This window comes from Salvelinus fontinalis, chromosome 3, assembly GCF_029448725.1.
Source record: "Salvelinus fontinalis isolate EN_2023a chromosome 3, ASM2944872v1, whole genome shotgun sequence".
Classification (NCBI taxonomy): Eukaryota; Metazoa; Chordata; class Actinopteri; order Salmoniformes; family Salmonidae; genus Salvelinus; species Salvelinus fontinalis.
Genome location: NC_074667.1, coordinates 22776111 through 22789149, shown reverse-complemented (window position 1 = coordinate 22789149; position 13039 = coordinate 22776111). Strand labels below are relative to the sequence as shown.

The 13039-nt window shown below is 44.2% G+C and overlaps 1 protein-coding gene across 2 annotated transcripts in view; it reads right to left on the bottom strand.

Annotated features, from left to right (window-relative positions):
* LOC129841193 (integrin alpha-5-like) overlaps positions 1 to 6899 on the bottom strand; it is a 58396-nt gene extending 51497 nt beyond the window's left edge. For both annotated transcript variants that reach the window (XR_008757290.1, XM_055909354.1), the window contains exon 1: positions 6539 to 6899. Coding sequence is in view for 1 of the 2 variants with exons in the window: in XM_055909354.1 (XP_055765329.1) it covers positions 6539 to 6747 (209 nt within the window). In the remaining variant the exon portion in view is untranslated. The remainder of the gene's footprint in view (positions 1 to 6538) is intronic.
* Positions 6900 to 13039: the final 6140 nt, after the last annotated feature.

Here is a 13039-nt window from a genome sequence, read left to right as displayed (position 1 = left end):
TCCCCTAGCTGATGCTGTCCCCCACAACACCCATCCGCCCCCCCCCCCAGACATCGATGGGGTCCAGCCTATGCCGTCAGATCTCTACTGGACTCCCGACGTCGTGGGGTTCGGCTCCAGTACCTGGTGGACTGGGAGGGGTATGAACCCAGAGGAGCGGCGTTGGGTTCCGGTGGAGGACATTCTGGATCCCAACATCATCCTTGATTTCCACCTTCGCCTCCCGGACCGGGATTCATCATTACGCACGCCTGGCATCAGTCATTACCCGCACCTGCACGTCATCATGAGACACACCTGGACTCCATTACCTCCCCTAAATCTGGCACTCCCTTAGATTCTTTCCCCAGTCAGTATTGTTCCTGTGTTTATGTGTAGATGCTACTGTTGTCTCGTTCCATGTTTTATTAAACGTTTCACCTGTACCTGCTTCTCAACTCTCAGCGTCTCCGTTACAACCAGATAAAAAAATGCACCACGGGGGAGAAAAAGAGCCAACTCCTACAAGGCAACTGAATCAACATTTTCGTAATGGCTCCACAACACACATTCTGCCCCCCCCCCCCCAAATGCTTAACTAAGCAAACAGAGGGAGACTTAAGCAATTTCCTTCCTGCTGGTGTCAGACAACGTGTACATTTAAGTCAATGCCATAAAACCAGTCCTGCCTCAGAGGATGGTAGAAGGGGCGCTGTGACAGCCGGAGTTGATATAGGCCTCTATTTGTTTAAACATCACTCAGCTCAGCCCCTATGAAAATATTGGCTCAGCCCATATGGTGACCCTCAGATTTGACTAAATGGGTTGTCCTTGACAATTAGTGAAATGAGCATTTGCAACAAGTGACCTAACCCCTGACTTACATGATAGGCCTAATGATAATGTCACAGCTAAATCTCTAGTGGGCCCCATTGTAAACTAGGCCTACATGACTAACTTGATGCCCTTTTCTCTGGATTAGTCCAACCATAGTGTGACGCTGTAGCTGTTCAAAACCTAGGTCTAGGGTACGTCATCTCTCACTATTTGACCCAGCTACCTCCATATAACCTCGTCCCCAGGCTCAATTGCTACCATGAGATTAACCTACAGTACATGTACAAGGGCTGTGCTTACTTCCTGAGTGATAAGATGATACTTCAGTTCAGTCCAAACCATTGGAGTTCCTCTCTGCTGATGGTCTCCTAATGGTCATTTCAAAGAAAAAGGAGTTGAAGTACACTATAATAGATGCCTTACAGCCCATGCCCTCTTATCTTCAGCCGCCATGACGCTGTTGAGGACAATAGTTGTTCTTGAAAGGATCGGCATGGGGTAGCCGTGGCACAGCAGCGATGCGCACTTGTCAAAGTGATTGCGACAATAACAGGCCTACAATGCACTGCGTCATTTGTGTACATGTGATGTACTGTATGAAGTGCGAGCACATTACACAAGTTCAGTTGTTGATTCGATCCGTGAAGGTTGTGGTACCACTACATTCCTATAACATTAGTTGGACAAAAACAATGCAACTCCTGAGTACCTAATTTGATGGGCTAAGACAAAAACCCATTTCAGTTGGTAGAACAGGCCTAATTGTGTTACTTAATTTCAGCTGTGAATGCTAAGATTGATCTTTTAGTGAAAGGTGAAAAGTGGTGTTACCTGCTGTGGGCATTGGCTAAGTAGGCCTGGCTACATGTTTGCATCTTATTTAATCTCACTCACCAATTAGTAAAACAGCAGGGAGGGGGTCCTTCTTGTATTTGTCAAAGTCAATGACATCCCTATTCACCCAAGGATTTGAATTTCCCCTTAATAGATATGATCCAACTCCCACAAAATGCTGAATATGTATGTGTGTAATATATCACAAAATAATAGCTGGATAATGACAAATGCTCAATCCGGTACAAGCCTAGTTACTGATCAGAAGCTTTGCTGAAGAAAGTGAACATCTGGCAAATAGCCTTCTTAGCTCAGTTATACCAATTTCAGACAGAAAATGTGATGTATTACCTGTAATGTATGGCAATGTTTATATGACCCTGATTCAAACAGCCCCTTATTTACAGAGTGATGCAGCGGTCTAAGGCACTGCATCTCAGTGCTAGAGGCGTCACTACAGACCCTAGTTCGATTCCAGGCTGTATCACAACTGGCCTTGATTGGGAGTCCCATAGGGCAGTGCAAAATTGGCCCAGAGTCGTCCGGGTTTGGCCGGTGTAGGCCGTCATTGTAAATAAGAATTTGTTCTTATCTGCCTTGCCTAGTTAAATAAAGGTAAAATACAAATAAAATACCACTTTATTGCAAGTATACCCCTTTTATACATATCAGTGGGTAACTGGCAAATATATATATATATTTTTTGAAACCATGGGGTCTGTTTGCATTTTAAATTAAGCAGGTGTTAAACAATGGAAGTGTTATTGAATTTACCCGATACCTGTATTTTGATTACAGGGTCTGTGAAAATGCAGGAATCCTGATTAGGTCTTTGGTGGATTTTAATTTGCCATGTGTTTTACCCCTTACCCCTTTCAGATATACCAAAAAAACAGGCAAAAAGAAGCAGGCATGGTAAATTTTGGGGATTTTGGTCTGTGTATGAAAGGGATATTACAAGCAAAAACAAGGTCCTTCAACATCTTTTTGCCTAGGGACCCCTTCCCAGGCAAACTGGTGACCCAGAAACTACCATTAGCAGAAGAAAAAAAAGTATCATCAGGTGAATGATAATGGTGAGGAAAAGTAAACAACATTTTAAAATGAATCGTTTTGGTCGATAGTTTGACATTATTTTGACCTCTCTACATCATAACATAGCCTATTAGCTAGAAAGGAAACTCCAAACACATTTTCGCTAAAAGCAGCTGTTACGCCTCGATCACACTTACAGCGTCATTGCAATGTGTGACATCAGGGTCAACATTTCTAAATGGTTTGATATACATTTAAATATGATTTTCTTTCAGTTTCACATGTGTAGTTACAGGAATAAGAGTATAGATAGACACACTGAGACCATAACTCCTAGCAAAACAAGACATCTACACGTCATTCAAATTGTCACATGAAACATGGACACTGCATCTTTCTTTGTCATGCCTAGTAGCCAGGTCTGTTTGTGCTTTAGTCAACTTGTCAATCATGTATAGCCGTGTTAAACATTTCAGAAGAATATAAAAGATAAACAACAGGATTTCTATATTTTTTTTAAATAGTTGATATAAGAATGTAATACAATAATATAATACATCTGGGTTCTGCCAACAAAATCATTGACAATAATAACCAATAATGAAGTCATTATAATCAGTAAACCATTGAAAGCACACACACTTGTTTCAATCCAAACAGTTAGATGTGCAACTGCTAACTTCAGTTTGGGCATATCTCTAGTCTAGCAATAGATACTGTTGTTTTGGCTGAATAGCATCATTTAATAAGATGACCAATGGTTAGATAGGAATGTAGGATATTTCAGTTAGGCTTGGGCGGTATATGTTATATACCGTATACCGGGGTATTTTTCAATACCGTCAATACCGTCGAAACTATATCTTTGAAGTTTACCTTTACATTTTAATATTTGTAGCTATTTTTTAAGTAAATACCTGCTGTCAAATTATGCAATGCGTTAGGAGATAAAGCAGATCGCGTTCTTATTTCACCTGTCACATTATTTAACATGATGAAGCTTATGTAGTTACCCAGAACAGTTGAGCCAGTCATGTGTTTGTTTGTAAATAGCACAATGGGAGAAAACGGTCCAGCTGTGTCCAGCTGATATATTGAAAGTCTGCAGTGTTTTTTTTGCTTCAATAGAGTGATCAGGGATGTGCAACTATAGTTTTTCTTCACAGAAAATACATTAGCTTAATTTTCATCAGTGCAACACTATTTTTGCTGGCAGCCACACAAGTAGATGAGTTTACAATGAAAAAGCAAGTTATTTCATTGCAAAAACGATGGATGGCCTTTGTATTTCTAATGCTGAGGCCTATCATAGAAAAAGTGTTACCACCTACATTTCCAAATGTTTTGCTTAAAGGAAATCATGCATTTTACAGGAGAAAAATAGGATGGCTACAGAAAAGTAACAGAGAAAAGTAACTACGCATCAGTCAGAGCATTGTCTGCTGAGGGAATGCCCGTTTGTGAATTCTCATCGGAGTTTAGAAGTGCAACTGAAGCACGAAATGAGTCTGATGCCGAGCAGAAATTACAATAAGAAGCATTTTAGATCTGCGTTTACCTTTATGAGTCTGATTTATCTTTATGAGCTGGATTGCCTGTCTGCCCTGCCTGTCTTGTTAGCATATTTAGCTAGCAGCCTCCATGGAGACTCGCTATTACTTTTACTAATTTGTAAGCATTCTGGATTATAGATGCCAAATGGGCTTTTTTTGGCGCCACCCTGTGTACTAAACCGGTAATACTGTAAATCCCGGTGTAGAGAAGGACGGTATGATGATATGATACTGCCCAACCCTAATATCAGTCAGCTAACTGTTTACAGTAACAGCAGTTCATTTAATAAGTCTAATACACACTAAATATAATGCAGAAATTGAGAAATCTTACCTTATCTTGATACTGTGGCACAGTATGAGCAACTATTAATCAATGAGTTAATAGATTATAGATTCATAGAATGAAGTTTGAAGAGTGAACTACTTTGAAAGGAGAAGAAGTGTTGGATGTGTACTTGACCAGGCGTTCCACATTTAACCCCACCTACATTTGAACATCGAAATATCGAGTCGTTTTTGGGGTTTTACTTTATTCAAAACGAATAATGAGGACGTTTTCACGTTTTAACTTGGAAAACAAAAGGTACACGGACCGTACGTAATCTTATTTCAGGAACATTAATTTAATGTTATCTATAAAGTAGACTAACTACTGTATCTTGACCACCTTAACAACATATACACCAACATGTTCTGTTAATCCTCGAGGTCAACATGAATTCCCACACTTTGGCTGTTGTTAAATCGTGTGCAGTATCACACAAGGTCTTCATCACTTGACTGTCATTCAGAAAACCCTTTCCTGAATCAGCTGTTGCGGATAATGTCTCCATGTAACTAAACAGCTAGACATCAAACAACTATTATGTGTAATTATTGAATAATCCTGTTAACGACAGTATCGATTTTTTGTTTCATTAATCATATTAAAGTTACTCTTTCTGTTTGAAGTACTGGATTTTGCAATCACATACATTATTTTTGATGTGTGCCCATGAAAACGGGTTTCACGGGTTACAGTACACTTCCCGAGATCGCCACACACAAAAAAGAGTCCGACAGCAATATCCAGGAATTTCACCAGATCAAGGTCAATGTGTGATTAAATCCTTAAATACTTAGTATATGATATAACAACAAACAACATTGTCATAAATGTAAGGAAAGAAAGGTAGTGTTTTATGTAAAACGATTTTTTTCCAAGGCATGAGAAAGGGTTTAAACATAGGTTTTGATTCACCTCATGAATTATATTGAATGTATCTATGTTTCCCCTTTAAAATTAGTATTATGAATGACTTTGTAACAGCTCGAAACATTTGTCCACTACAAGAAATGCACACTGGAACCGTAGTTCATAAAAACAACCAAGTACATTCATTTTCAATGGAACGTTGCGTTTGCCCTGCAACTTTCTGTGTGGATAAATCGAACATATGCATCAAATTATATAAGTAGAAGGCTTGACAGAAGGTGAATGTTGAACTTTTCTTCCACCCATGTCCAGATGATGCTGCGTACCGTTTTGCGCAAAAACACTGTAGGTGTGTTAGGCATTAAGCTGGTTAAAAAAAAGGTTAGCTATGTGTTGCCAAAAGTGTGTTATGTGTTAGCTATATGTTGGTGTCCGAGTCAAGAAAGCTTCCCTGCAGCCAGCGGCACTTGACTGGTAGCCTGTTTGCGGGTGCTTTTACAAAACCTGTCAGATACTCCAGTAAGTGTAATTTGTGTAATAAAGTTGACATCATTTGAAAGAAGATATTATCCTTTTTTATACTGCAGGTATGTAATTCACAATCCGTTTATACTGTTTGTTGCTAGCTGTATTCATACAAACTTTGATATAAAACATATATATTTCCCCCTTTTATATATATATTTTAGGGGACCCCTGATTGAATACCCATGATCTAAAACTTTAGATAATATCACACCATGAGGGGAAATTGGTAATTATTCCCCACAAAAGCGGTGTGGTATTGTAGGGAAGAAGGGGGCAGGAGCTGTGGTGGTGGGCTTGTCAAAAACGTGTTCCCTTTGCCTCTATATAGCCTACAAACCGTTATTCAAATCGTATGTGTAGGCTTGTTGAGCAGCTACATAACATGGTAATGTAGTTTAGTCCTAAACTGTGATATTAGACTGTGAATAACAACAATATCAAAATAGCCTTTATGTAATCATTAAAATCATAACTTTTTAAGTGAATGAAATGGTGTATTCTTGTGCCAAACAGTTGCCTAGAACAATATAAAGAAAGCAAAGCTAACCGACGGGTAAAATGAATAAGCACTCACCTAGACAAATTATTGTAGAAAACATCCACCGAATAACCGAAAAAACTGTCCTTAGGTCCAGTGTAGACGACGCGGTTTTCCGTTTCCAAGTTAAACGTTGCGCACTGCTGGATAAAAACCAATGTAAGTACAACGAACAGGGCGCAATAACCTGGATTTCGCGGGGTTGAGTTGACTGAAATTGTTGCAAATTGCCGTCCAGTGCCCATTTCTTTTGTGCGTCTTTTCTTTCATCGAATCGCTAAATACTGTTAAATATGTTGCGAGGTGTGGAACTCATCATTCGCCTGTGTAATATGTTTGGTAATGCATATTCCAGCAGAGACCATTAATTCATTGTGAATTGAATAGGACCCAGTTACACTCTGCTTCTCGCTCTCATAGGCTACTTGATTTAGACTCGGGGAGGGAGATACATTTTGGGGTGGAGCTTTGGATATTAAACATGGGATGTGGGAGCACTCATTACCTGTTTTGGTGTGTGTGTGTGTGTGTGTGTGTGTGTGTGTGTGTGTGTGTGTGTGTGTGTGTGTGTGTGTGTGTGTGTGTGTGTGTGTGTGTGTATTCTATGAGATGTAGGCCTATCAAAGTCGATGAAAAAAAGCCTAGCATAGATTGTTATAATTTTGTGAAGATATAATGCATTTTCAACAGGGCACTTCATTTAAAGACAAGGGGTGGGGAATGGTGGGGCAGCAGAGATAAACACAGAAATATAATTAATAGAACCAGCGTCCCCATTCAAGTCAATGGTGGCATAATGAGTGGACTGGCCGCCATTTCGAGTGTACCCATCCCTAGGGGTGCGTTCGTAAATTCACTCTGGCTATCTAATCTGATTTCAGAACATGTCATCTGAGTGTGCCAGAGTGCATAATAACTGATGAATTTATAAACGCTCAACACCCATTGAATACGGCCGGTGCCAGTAAATGTCGGCAAATAAACGTAGTTATATCGTTGCCAGCATCACAGTTACAGTCACCAACGCTCTGGATAACATGAAAACAGCCTTACCAGCTCTTCTTGAGCGAGTAAAATGGTCACAGTGAGGTTCTCTCATTTTTGTCTGGAAGTAGCTATCTAGCGAACGCTAGCCAGTTAGCTTAGGTGCTTGACTGCCATTGTGAGGTCAGAACGCTCTCAGATCAACCATACTCCTCAGCCAGAGCGTCCAGTGTGCACCCTAAATGCATGAAGTATACCCTTCAATCTATGCTGTGATTTGTTAAATCAACTCAACTGACATGACAAAAAAACACATTCCATTGCATGAGCCACACCAGTTAGCATCATTTGAATGAACATTCTATTACCATGGCAATCCAGCATCAGTTGATAGTACATTCCAAATTACCATGGAAATGATTGCATTACTATACCAGGCAGCCATTACGAGGGTACCCAGGGCCATGAGGTTACAAGTCAAATTGCCAGGGTTAGAGCTTCCAAACCCGTTCTATTCATTCTATTTCTATGGGTGCGTTCATAAATTCACTCTCGAGTTCCAGAGAGCACTCAGAGGGCGCTCTGAGCGTTCATAAATTCAGAGCGTTGTCAGATTGTCTGTTCGTTCACACTGGACGCTCTGGCTAAGGAGAAGGGTTGATCAAAGCGTCTGCAAAAGTTCGATCCTTCTATCCAATTTCAAAATGGCAGTGTACGTAACTGCAAGATGTGATGGATGTGGCTACAGTATATTGATACATTTGAAGTTATAATTCAACATATTGCCAAATGTAATGGATCAAGTGAAGTGGCAAAAATGAAGAACCTGAAATTAAATGAATTTAAAGAAATTAAACAATGTTATTTACTAATTCTATATCAAATAAATATAGTCACATCAGAAAAGGTTTAGGTTTGATATAGGCATATCAAAACAATTATTTACAAGTTCATTATTTGTAGTAAATGAAATGTATTGACTTTAATTATTCAATAAAAACAATTTAACATTGTTTTCTGTTTTTGTTTGTTCAACTGTGAACTATGTAATGTGGGCGTACAGAGAGATATAGGGGGGGGGGGCAGAGAGAGAGCTGCAGTGGAATAATAAATGCTGGCTCCATCGCATACACACATCTTGAGGTGGGGTGCCCAACTCTGGTCCAGGGGCTTGGGGTGGGTTTGGGTTTTAGCCTACAGCTCACGAGACAACAGGACAGGAATGTAGTTCCGCTTCTACGATGCAACAGACATCACCCTCTCTTCATCATTGACATCCTGCTCTTCTTCCTGTTCACAGTGTAGCACGCCCAGGAGCACACCGTCAATGGTATCATCATTGTAGAGGCAAATGTTGTGTGGCACACAACATGTGAGTATGCAGAGTGGGATCAGGTCAATGCGGTTCATATCAAGGTACTTCAGCGCCTAAACCTTCCCTTCTGATGGGCGAAGGACCTCTCCATTGTGCACTTTGTGCTGCAGAGTGAGTTGTTGAAGCTTTTTTGAACTCATGACAGATGGCTGTTGTCTTTTAAGGGAGCCAGCAGCCTTGGTTGTAGAGGGTAATCTGGATCCCCCAGGATGTGGGTGCCGTTGGGCACCATAGAGTGCGGGTTGGCGGTAATCATCTGGTGCATCATGCACTGAGCGGGATATGCATTAAATACACTGGTGAAAAGCATTTTGTCGTGGCAGACGACAAAGTAGCCTTGTTAAAAAGGCTTCTTCAAAGTAGCCTTGTTAAAAAAAAAATTGTGGAATTTATTTCCTTCTTAATGTGTTTGAGCCAATCAGTTGTGTTGTGACAAGGTAGAGGTGGTATACAGAAGATAGCCCTATTTGGTAAAAGACCAAGTCCATATTATGGCAAGAACAGCTCAAATAAGCAAAGAGAATAAGCAAAGAGAAACGATTTATTTAGAATTCAAAACACACTTAACCAGCATGGCTATCACAGCATTCTGCATCGATACACCATCCCATCTGGTTTGCGCTTGGTGGGAATATAATTTGTTTTTCAACAGGACAATGACCCAACACACCTCCAGGCTATGTAAGGGCTATTTGACCAAGAAAGAGAGTGATGGAGTGCTGCGTCAGATGACCTGGCCTCCACAATCACCCAACCTCAACCCAATTGAGATGGCTTGGGATGAGTTGGACCACAGAGGGAAGGAAAAGCAGCCAACAAGTGCTAAGCATATGTGGTAACTCCTTCAAGACTGTTGGAAAAGCATTCCAGGTGAAGCTGGTTGAGAGAATGCCAAGATTGTGCAAAGCTGTCATCAAGGCAAAGGGTGGCTACTTTGAAGAATCTCAAATATAAAATATACTGTATTTTGATTTGTTTAACACTTTTTTGGTTACTACATGATTCTATGTGTTATTTAATAGTTTTGACATCTTCACTATTGTCACGATCGTGTGGCGGATTAACGGACCAAAATGCAGCTTTTGGAAAATAAGCCATCTTCTTTTATTATACCACGAAGATGAACAAGACACAAAAACACTTTAACAAAACAAGAAAACAACAAAACGACCGTGAAGCTACAAACGTTGTGCACATACAAACAGGCTACAAACGTTCTTACATAGACAATTACCCACAACCAATGAGAGCCTATGGCTACCCTAAATAAGGCTCCCAATCAGAGACAACCGAAATCAGCTGTCTCTAATTGGGAACTCATTCAGGTAACCATAGACTCTCCTAGATAACTAACCAACATAGACATATACACTCAACACAAAACCATCTACTACACCCCATAACCCCTTTACCAAATAAACACCCAAAACCAACAAAACATAAACATTACCCATGTCACACCCTGACCTAACTAAAATAATAAAGAAAACAAAGAATAATAAGGCCAGGGCGTGACATAACCCCCCCCTTGAGGCGCGAACTCCGGGCGCACCATACACAGTCTAGGGGAGGGTCTGGGTGGGCTCCCCTCCACGGTGGCGGCTCCGGCTCTGGTCGTAGTCCCCACAGTACCTAACCACCTCCTAGACTTCCTCCAAACGACCCCCCTCCACATTAACCCCATTGCATTAAGGGGGAGTTCCGGACTAAGGGACAGCTCCGGACTAAGGACCAGTACCAGGGTAAGGGGCAGTACCAGGGTCAGGGGCAGCACCAGGGTAAGGGGCAGCACCAGGGTAAGGGGCAGAACCAGGGTAAGGGGCAGCACCAGGGTAAGGGGCAGCACCAGGGTAAGGGGCAGCTCCAGGGTAAGGGGCAGCTCCGGACTGAGGAATGGCAGCTCCGGACTGAGGGACTGCAGCTCCGGACTGAGGGACTGCAGCTCCGGACTGAGGGACGGCCCATGGCTGGCTGACAGATCTGGCTGCTCATGGCTGGCTAACGGATCTGGCTGCTCATGGCTGGCTGACGGATCTGGCTGCTCATGGCTGGCTGACGGATCTGGCTGCTCATGGCTGGCTGACGGATCTGGCTGCTCATGGCTAGCTGACGGATCTGGCTGCTCATGGCTAGCTGACGGATCTGGCTGCTCATGGCTAGCTGACGGATCTGGCTGCTCATGGCTAGCTGACGGATCTGGCTGCTCATGGCTAGCTGACGGATCTGGCTGCTCATGGCTAGCTGACGGATCTGGCTGCTCATGGCTAGCTGACGGATCTGGCTGCTCATGGCTAGCTGACGGATCTGGCTGCTCATGGCTAGCTGACGGATCTGGCTGCTCATGGCTAGCTGACGGATCTGGCTGCTCATGGCTAGCTGACGGATCTGGCTGCTCATGGCTAGCTGACGGATCTGGCTGCTCATGGCTGGCTGACGGATCTGGCTGCTCATGGCTGGCTGACGGATCTGGCTGCTCATGGCTGGCTGACGGATCTGGCTGCTCATGGCTGGCTGGCGGATCTGGCTGCTCATGGCTGGCGGCTCTGGCAGATCCTGTCTGGTTGGCGGCTCTGGCAGATCCTGTCTGGTTGGCGGCTCTGGCAGATCCTGTCTGGTTGGCGGCTCTGGCAGATCCTGTCTGGTTGGCGGCTCTGGCAGATCCTGTCTGACGGACGGCTCTAGCGGCTCCTGTCTGGCTGGCGGCTCTAGCGGCTCCTGTCTGGCGGACGGCTCTAGCGGCTCCTGTCTGGCGGACGGCTCAGTGGGCTCATGGCAGACGGGCGGCTTTGCAGGCTCATGGCAGACGGGCGGCTTTGCAGGCTCATTGCAGACGGATGGCTCAGATGGCGCTGGGGAGACGGATGGCTCAGATGGCGCTGGGGAGACGGATGGCTCAGATGGCGCTGGGGAGACGAGCAGTTCAGTCAATGCTGTGCAGACGGCAGACTCCTGCCGGCTGAGGCGCACTGTAGGCCTGGTGCGTGGTGCCGGGACTGGTGGCACCGGGCTGGGGACACGCATCTCAGGGCTAGTGCGGGGAGCAGCAACAGGACGCACAGGACTCTGGGGACACACAGGAGGCTTGGTGCGTGGTTTAGACACTGGTGGTAAAGGGCTGGAGACACGCACCATATAGCTAGTGCGTGGAGGAGGCACTGGTGGTACTGGGTTGGGGCGGGGAGGTGGCGCCGGAAATACCGGACCGTGCAGGCGTACTGGCTCCCTTGAACGCCGAGCCTGCCCAACCTTACCTGGTTCTATGCTCCCCGTCGCCTGACCAGTGCGGGGAGGTGGAATAACCCGCACCGGCCTATGTAGGCGAACCGGGGACACCATGCGTAAGGCTGGTGCCATGTACGCCGGCCCGAGGAGACGCACTGGTGACCAGATGCGTTGGGCCGGCTTCATGACATATGGCTCAACGCTCAGTCTAGCCCGGCCGATACGTGGAGCTGAAATGTACCGAACCGGGCTATGCACGCGTACAGGAGACACCGTGCGCTCTACTGCGTAACACGGTGTCTGCCCGTACTCTCGCTCTCCACGGTAAGTACAGGGAGTAGGCGCAGGTTTCCTACCTGACTTCGCCACACTCCCTTTAAGGCCCCCCCCAAGAAATTTTTGGGTTGTACTCACGGGCTTCCAGCCTTGTCTCCGTGCTGCCTCCTCATATCGCCTCCTCTCGGCTTTCGCTGCCTCCAGCTCTTCACGAGGGAGGCGATATTCTCCAGGTTGATCCCACGGCCCCTTACCATCCAGTATCTCCTCCCATGTCCAGAAATCCTTTGTGGGTAGGTCCTGTTGCCGCCTTCCATGCCGCTTGGTCCTATGGTGGGTAATTCTGTCACGATCGTGTGGCGGATTAACGGACCAAAATGCAGCTTTTGGAAAATAAGCCATCTTCTTTTATTATACCACGAAGATGAACAAGACACAAAAACACTTTAACAAAACAAGAAAACAACAAAACGACCGTGAAGCTACAAACGTTGTGCACATACAAACAGGCTACAAACGTTCTTACATAGACAATTACCCACAACCAATGAGAGCCTATGGCTACCCTAAATAAGGCTCCCAATCAGAGACAACCGAAATCAGCTGTCTCTAATTGGGAACTCATTCAGGTAACCATAGACTCTCCTAGATAACTAACCAACATAGACAACGCTAGACAT